The following is a 7,325-nucleotide window of genomic DNA, read 5'->3' as shown; positions in this document are numbered from 1 at the left end:
GGCTGAGGGGTGTCAAGAAGAGGGGTCAGCACCTGGCTGCGGGGTGCAAGGGATGACACGGCTGCAGTACAGCCCCGTGAACGGTGCAGCAGGGGGCTGGGCAGGGCTGTGCAACCACCCAGGAGCCAGACCACCCTTGTCCCTGCAGCAAGGGGAGCCCCAGACCCCACATCACAGGCACCTGCAGCTGGGGACGTAGCTCGCGGGTGAAGCTGCGCCTGCACCCACCCAGTGCTTTCCCCCAGGTTGGGCACATCCTTCCCCAGGAGTCCTGAGGGCTGTCCCCCTCACCCCATACCCTGCCCACACACGGACAGATGGACCACGGGCTCCAGTAGCTCTCACAAGTGCTCTTAATTAAGGGGACGGGGCTCCCCGGCGGCTCTCAGCAATGTCCCCAGACCCCTGCTTGTCCCCAGAGCCACTCACGGCTCTCAGCCACCACAGTCCTGTCTCCACGGCCTCCTCAGGCCATCTTCTTCACGACATGGATGAAGTAGCAGGGGATGTGGGCCTGCCCCGGCGTGTAGGGCTGGAAGTCGCCCAGGACGCTGTGCTGGCACTTCCCCTGGAAGGCACCTTTCAGCAGGGCAGTGAAGGCCTCCAGCCGGTGGGGGTAGTACGACAGCCGAAACTTGCTGCAAGAAGGCAACAACGGTGAGGTGAGGGGACAGCCACCCCCCTCCCTGTGCCAGGAGCCACCTCCCCGCAGCCCCCTCGCACCTCAGCTCCGGGGTGGCCCCTGCCTCGCCGGGGGGGACCTGGACCGTGTAGTCCAGGGTCACCATGTGCGCCTTGTTGTTCACCAGCAGCACCGAGGTGGTGATGTCCTTGGTCAAGTCACTCTGGGGACCGCAGGAGGACGCCTGTGTCCTGCGGGGACTTGGTGGCCCCCGGCCTGGGCACAGCCCTGCACCCTGCCCCGCCTGCCCCCCTCGGGGCCGGGGGCAGTGGGATGGGGCAGGGTCTGCCGGCCACCCACCTTGTAGTAGATGTTCTTGCCAGGCGGCGCGCAGCCCGTGGCCAGGATGTGATCGTAGTTGCGGTGGTCGATGATCAGGACCCCCCCGGGCCGCACCATGCTGGCAATGTTCTTCAGGGCCAGCTTGTGGTCACTCTGGTCCCCTGGGGGAGGAAACCGTGGTGTCCCCAGACAGGCTGTACCCCATGGGGGACCATCTCACCCATAAGTGCACACAGAGCTGCTCCCCCCCCCCCCCCAGCTTTAAGAACCCACAGCCCCACCCATGGTATGAGCTCAGGCATGTTCTCAGCCTCAGCAGGGCAGAGCTGGCCATGCGAGGAACCCACCACCCGGCTTGTAGCCCGAGTCTGGGTGTGTCTCCAGCCTCGCCAGAGACGTGACATCAATGCACACAGCTCCACCAATGCCACAGGACCCTATGGCCCCACTCACGACACGAACTCAGGCATGTTCTCAGCGCCCGCCCCCCCCGAGACAAGCCATGACACAGCAGCTCCACCGTGTGTGACCCGCTGCCTCACTTATGGCATGAGTTAGGGCATGTTCTCAGCCTGCTGGCAGACCCTGTGCACACGTATCTCAGGCCCCCCCACCTCACCTTTGAAGTCCGGCAGGTGCGCGAAGGAGTTGCCCAGGCAGATGACTGCATCAAACCCGTCCCCTGGCTTCTCCAGGTCCTTCTCCAGTGTCAGCCAGTTGGCCTCCTCGATGACTGCGGCACAGGGGAGCGGGTGAGGGCAGGGACACCCCGACACCCTCCCCAGCACGCTGGACACCCCCCCCCCCCCCCCCCCCCCGTAGCACCCACCCGCGGGTGCCGGGCCCGGCAGGCAGCTGAGGGCCCTGTCCCGTCCCTGCAGCAAGGCCACCCCGCCGGGCCGGCGGCACCGGGCTCGGGGTCGGGGGGCAGCAGAGGCCCCGGCGCCGGGGTGAGGTGTCCGCGCCCGCACGCCCCCCCGGCCCCCGCACCCCATCGGTCGAAGGGCTCCTCCTTGCGCCGCTCCCAGCGCTCCTTCAGCGCGTACTTGAGCATCTTGTCGCTAGCGTCCACGCTGGTCACCTGAAAGCCCTCCTCCAGCAGCATGATGGAGTCCACCCTGGGGACACGGCCGTCAGCGGGGCCGGGGGGAGCCCCGGCGTGGGGCCGGGGGGGGAACGGGGGGTAGGGGGCGGGCGGTCGCGGGGCGCGGTGCCTCACCCGGTGCCGCAGGCCACGTCGAGGACGGAGCGGCAGCGGTGCTGGCGGAGCAGCCCCAGGAGCCAGCTGCGGTACTCGGCCGTGCGGCTCCGCGTGTCCCCGATGTACAGCTGCCAGACGCGGGCCGCCCGCCCGTCCGCGTACTGGTCCGGCAGCCCCTCGGCCGCCACCCCCAGCGACCGCGTCCGGTACACGCTGTCCACCATCCCGCCGACACCGACACCGACCCGGCCCCGCCGCGCCCCCGCCCCCGCCCCCGCCGCCCCGCCAATCCCCGCCGGCCCCGCCCCCCGCCAATCCCCGCCCCCCCTCTGGCTCGGCGGCGGGGCGGGGCGAGGCCGATCGCCGCCGGTACCGGGGGTCCCGCAGCAGCCTCCCCAGCAGCGGTTCTGGGGAAAAACGTCTTTATTTACAGCCCCGGCCGGGTGCGGGCCCGACGGGCAGCCGGCTCCGCGGCACCGCCCGCCGCCTCCCGCGCCCGGAGCCCCCTCAGGATGGCGCCCAGGCTGCCGCGCCCGGGCCGGGTGGGGAGGCCCCCCCGGGGTGCCGCCACCAAGTCCCTTTGGCACCCCCAGGGCAGGCGGCCCCGCGGTGGGGGGTGCCGGGCGCCTACAGCTCGTCGGCCGGGCTGTGGGGGAGCGGGGCCTCCTCCTGCACCCCGCTCTCGTCCAGGGCATCCCCACCCTCGCTCTCCTCCTTCCGGCCCTTCTTCTTCTTCTTCTTCCCGCTCCTCTTCTCCCTCTGCTTGTCCCCCACACTCGCCAAGTCGCCCTTCTTGCCAGTCCACTTCTCCGCCAGGCAGCCTGGGGAGCAGAGGGGCCCTGAGGGAGATGCGGGGCTCCCCGAGCCCTGGGGGGCTCCCCAAGCCTCGGGGGGCTCCCCCACTCCCCCCCCCCAGCCTGCGCCGCCCCGGCAGCAGCCGTGACTCACTCGTGTCCTTCCCTTTCAAGACGTGGTCGGCGCAGAGAAACTGGGAGAGGTCCTCTGTCTGGTGGTGCCGGTACCAGTCCTCGATCACATCTTCGTACTCCTCCACCAGCACGTCACACTGGCGCAGAGGGGAGAGCCCAGCTCCAGCCACGCGCGCCAGGGCAGGACCAGGACCAGGACCAGGGCAGCGGGTCCTGCCGACACCCCCGTTCCTGGCGGCGCGCCCCCAGGCCCTCTCCCCGCCCCGTGCTCCAGCCCACAAGGCCACGGTGGCCAAGCCCAGCAGGCCGGGTACCTGCTTTTTGAGGTCAGCCACCTCGGCGGAGGTCTCGTTCCACAGCTCGTAGGGGATGTCCATCACCACCTTGACGCCCTTGTGCACCAGGTTGTGCAGGGTCTCGAACGTCTCCGACATGCCCTGGGGGAGCAGAGCTGCTCGCTCCAGTGCCGCTTCTCCCGCCGGGCCCCCGCACTCCCCACCCAGCGCCGGCCGCATGGCCCTGCCCAGGGACGCCGCTACGTGCACACCAGCCAAAATCACGGTCCCCAGGTCCCAAAATCAGGGACTCCAGGGTTCCGCCTCCCCCCCCCCCCAAGGACAGCACCCCACGCTTGACTCGGGGGGCACCGCGGCCTTGCAGGCTGGGATGGGAAGAGTGAACCCCGGTTCGGTGTCACAGCAGGGCGAGGGGCGCTGGGGAGGAGGGGACCGGAGGACAGCCCTCACCTTTGCGAACCTGTTGCTGCCGCTCCTCTCCTTGTGCAGGTTGTAGTCCAGCAGCCGCTTGCAGATGTTCTCCGTCACCTCGATTAGTCGGATGTCCCTGCGCGGAGAGGAGGGAGGGCTCGGGCTTGGCACTGCGCCCCACCAGCAGCCGGGGCACAGGGCGAGCCTCAGCCCAGCCGGGCGATAGGGAGCGTTTTGTGGCTCCCGGGCTCCCCCAGGCAGAAGGAGCACCCCTGACTCCCCACCCCACCCCAGGCTACCAGCCCTGGCACGGTGGAGGTTTCTCAGAGGAGCTGGGTGCAGCGCAGCCGGCCCACAGGCTCCCGAAGCCCCCGGCTCTGCAGGCCGCAGGCAGGAGACCACAGGTCCCGCTCTCACTTACGACTGCGTGTACTTGACAGCAGAGCCCTTCCCGTCCAGGAAGCCGTACTTGGTGTCGATCACCTCCTTGGTCTTGCCGGTCTCCTCGAAAGCGGACTTCAGCTCCACCGCCACGTACTTGCACACTGCGGGAAGGAGAGCACAGGAGGGGTTACGGGGTCTGGCCACTCTGGTGGGCAGCGCGGGACGGGACAGCAGCAGAGACAAGTGCCAGGAGTCGGGCGCGCGCGAGCCACTGCCAGCAGAAAAGAGATGCCTCAGCCATTCAAGGAAATAACCGGGAACGGCTCAGCGGATTCCGCTAGAGAGATCCCTTCAAGCGGCAACACCCAAACCAAAGCTTCAGTGCAAGCGCATCCACGCAGCCAGCTGCTACGACACAGCTGGGGAGGCAGACGGCACCAGTGCTGCCTGCAGCTTTCTCGGACGGCTCCACTTCGCAGCCACCGAAGCCTCTGTGCCGCGAACCGCTCCCTTCCCACTGGAAGAGGACGGGGTCTTCCCGCACCGCCCGCCCCAGCGTGGGTCACAGCTCCTCCTCGCCCACCCGGTAACAGTTCCCCCGGTGCTCTGGGGACGCAGGGGCTGTGCTGGGGACCAAGCAGCCGGCGGGGCGCAGCGGGACAAGACGCGGCCACCAACTGCGCTGCCGCACGAGGGGCTGCCACCTCCAGCAACACTGCACGAGCACTGCCTCCAGCAGAGAGCACAGCACAGCACGTGTTTGCTTTTATAAAACTAAAAAAAAAAATAAATAAAAAGGAAACAAAAGCTTTATTTCTTCTGTAACAGAGTCTAACAGAGCTATAGAAACAGAAAGCAGAAGAGAAATGTCTCGGGGGTTTACAAGTGGAAATGAGGCGGGACGGAAGCCACAAAGCCAGGCACGGTGTGGCCCTTCCTCCCCTGAAGCCGGGATCCTGGGAGGCTGGAGAAAGCTTTGTCCTGTGCTGCAGGCTCCTGTTTGCCGGGAGCCACCTCTTCTTCAAGCCCCGCTTCAGGAGCAGGGCCAAGCCCCAGGTGGAGCGGTCTGACAGCGACGAGCCACCGCATCTTCTCCCAGGCAGCGACGCGAGCAGAGATGTGCCACAGGCAGGAGGAGAGCGAGGCAGCTTCTCCAGGGCTGCCGTGCACGTGCCGAGAAGCCCCGTGAGCACCTCCCGCATGTTCCTCTCTCTGCTGGCACCAGGGCCTGGAGGTGACCGCAGCCATTCTGAGGTGGGATGAGTGCTCCTTCCCTCTGGATCGGGGGCTCGAGGACGTCCCTCTCCACACCACAACCTGTCGCCAGGAGCGCTCACTGCCGGATCCAGTTATCCAGACGCTGCCCGCGGCTATCGCTGCGTGCTGACACAGGTTCTGAGCCTGGGCAGGAAGAGGAGCAGCGCGCGGTCAGCGCTCGCTGTGAAGCTCCTCTGAGGTTACGCGGGCGCCGCAGCGCAGACATCAGCGCCTCCAGAGCTGCCTCCCCGGCAGGGAAGGCTTTGCAAATTGCTCCGGAGTTTCACATCTTCCTTTTATCTCTTTGCTGTCAAAGCTCCACGTGCCCCTGCACGGCAAAGACAGAGGAAACCGCGGCAGGCAGCAGACGTCTGTCACGACCCGAACCCCGGGCTGCCTGTGAAACGAGGGGCTGCTGAGGGAGAAAGCATCACCGAGGCCCAGCTGCGAGCAGCAGAGACGCCCAGCCCCTGCTGCCAGGCGACCTGCGCCCCCCGGGAACAGCAGGGACGGCCCGGGCGCCCCAGCACCCCTCGCCTCGGGAAGGCCGGGGGAAACGCGTGGGTGGCTGCTCCCCGCCCGGCACACGGCAGCCCGCATGGGTGCAGCCGGGCCTCAGGGCTGCGGCCGCGGCCTCCCCGGCCCCAGAGCAACCCCCGGCCCCGGCGGCCCCCCGGCCCCGCTTACCCTCGCACTTGCTGGGCAGCCGCACCCAGTCCGAGTCGTCGCCTCCCGCCCGCGCCGCCGCCAGCACCAGCAGCAGCAGCGCCTCCGCCGCCGCCATGGCTCCGCTTCCGGGGCCGCGCTTCCGGGAGCGCCCCTCCCGCCCTCGCCGGGAACCATAGCAACCGCGCGGCGTCGGCCAATCCCAGCGGCGCGCGTGGCCCGCCCGGCCAATCCCCGCCTGCTCGAGAGACGCGCGGGCCTGCTCGGCCGCCGTAGAATCGCCTTTCCCCCCACCCTCCCGCCCCCGGGTAGCGGGGCGGACTTACCGGGCCGGTCCCTCAGCGGCGGGCGAGCAGGGCGGCGGTGAGGAGGGCGTCGGAGAGCGCGACCTTCAGCAGCACCACCCGCACGGCTGCCAGCAGGGCCGCCGAGCCGCGGGCCGGCAGCGCTGCGGCGGAGGGGACGGGCTGAGCGCCGGCGGCGGGCTGGCCCTGACCCGCCGTCCCCGCCCGGAGCCCCGCAGGGCTTCCCCCCCCCCGCCCTCCCGGCAGCTGAGGCTCCCGCTGCGGCGGGGCGCGGGGACTCACCGGTCGCGCCGCCGGGACACGGCTCTGCCGCCTCCTCGGTGCCTGCGGGGCGAGAGCGCAGCTGCGGCGGGGAAGGGGGGGGGCCGGGGCCAGGTGCGCGGCACGGCCGGCCGCCACCCCCTTCCCGCCGTACCGGTGATGCGGACGGGGCTGGAGCTGCGGGCCGGGGAGCTCCGGTCGGGCCCCACGTGGCAGGCAAGGTCCCCCAGGGCCGGGGGCTCGTCGGGGAGGAGGGCGACGGTGCAGACGGTGCCGCCGTCCTCCCGGGAGGCCCCGTAGGCGAAGGACTGCAGGGCGCTGCCGTTGCCGCCGGCGATCCAGACGGCCTGCCCGGAGCCGGGGGCCAGGTCGCTCACCACGCAGACCACCAGCCGCCGGCGCTGCCCGCCCACCACCATGCTCAGCGGCGGAGCCAGGCTGGGCGGCGGCCCGGCGCCCCGGCCAGCTGCGGGGTAGGGAACACACCGGGGTCAGCGGCACCGCGGCACCCCCGCCTCCCACCCGCCAGCTCGGCCCGGCCGCCCCCGGGGCTACTCACGGGGCAGGAGCGGGAGCAGAGCGGCGGCCAGCAGCACCCGCGGCAACCCCATGGTCCCCCGCCTCCCCCTCCCTCCGCCAGCAGTGGTACCG

The 7,325-nt window shown here is 70.0% G+C and overlaps 2 protein-coding genes across 2 annotated transcripts; both read right to left on the bottom strand.

Moving 5' to 3' along the window:
* Window positions 1-330: 330 nt before the first annotated feature.
* Window positions 331-2,417, bottom strand: GNMT (glycine N-methyltransferase). Its single transcript, XM_075413242.1, has 6 exons — window positions 2,184-2,417; window positions 1,955-2,082; window positions 1,584-1,697; window positions 983-1,125; window positions 724-845; window positions 331-638 (listed from the first exon to the last, which is right to left on the bottom strand). Exons 1-6 carry the CDS (start codon window positions 2,387-2,389, stop codon window positions 467-469), a joined length of 885 nt encoding a protein of 294 aa, XP_075269357.1. The 5' UTR covers window positions 2,390-2,417; the 3' UTR covers window positions 331-466.
* A 190-nt stretch (window positions 2,418-2,607) lies between these two features.
* On the bottom strand, window positions 2,608-7,285 carry CNPY3 (canopy FGF signaling regulator 3). Its single transcript, XM_075413243.1, has 9 exons — window positions 7,234-7,285; window positions 6,696-7,140; window positions 6,411-6,556; window positions 6,130-6,300; window positions 4,223-4,346; window positions 3,841-3,937; window positions 3,409-3,531; window positions 3,114-3,231; window positions 2,608-2,986 (listed from the first exon to the last, which is right to left on the bottom strand). Exons 1-9 carry the CDS (start codon window positions 7,283-7,285, stop codon window positions 2,793-2,795), a joined length of 1,470 nt encoding a protein of 489 aa, XP_075269358.1. The 3' UTR covers window positions 2,608-2,792.
* Window positions 7,286-7,325: the final 40 nt, after the last annotated feature.

The sequence above is a fragment of the Opisthocomus hoazin genome, chromosome 2 (genome assembly GCF_030867145.1).
Source record: "Opisthocomus hoazin isolate bOpiHoa1 chromosome 2, bOpiHoa1.hap1, whole genome shotgun sequence".
Taxonomy (NCBI): domain Eukaryota; kingdom Metazoa; phylum Chordata; class Aves; order Opisthocomiformes; family Opisthocomidae; genus Opisthocomus; species Opisthocomus hoazin.
The sequence above is the reverse complement of the archived record's forward strand: the minus strand, read 5'-3'. Positions and strand labels throughout refer to the sequence as shown.

Excerpts from the sequence above, each read along its gene's own strand:
- CNPY3 (XM_075413243.1), bottom strand. The coding sequence starts at position 7,285 with ATGGGGTTGCCGCGGGTGCTGCTGGCCGCCGCTCTGCTCCCGCTCCTG. Across the intron at positions 3,232-3,408 it reads TGGCTGACCTCAAAAAGCAG|TGTGACGTGCTGGTGGAGGA; the intron begins GTACCCGGCCTG and ends CCTCTGCGCCAG. Across the intron at positions 2,987-3,113 it reads CTTGAAAGGGAAGGACACGA|GCTGCCTGGCGGAGAAGTGG; the intron begins GTGAGTCACGGC and ends TCTGCTCCCCAG.
- GNMT (XM_075413242.1), bottom strand. The coding sequence starts at position 2,389 with ATGGTGGACAGCGTGTACCGGACGCGGTCGCTGGGGGTGGCGGCCGAG. Across the intron at positions 2,083-2,183 it reads GACGTGGCCTGCGGCACCGG|GGTGGACTCCATCATGCTGC; the intron begins GTGAGGCACCGC and ends CCGTGTCCCCAG. Across the intron at positions 846-982 it reads GCAAGAACATCTACTACAAG|AGTGACTTGACCAAGGACAT; the intron begins GTGGGTGGCCGG and ends TGCGGTCCCCAG.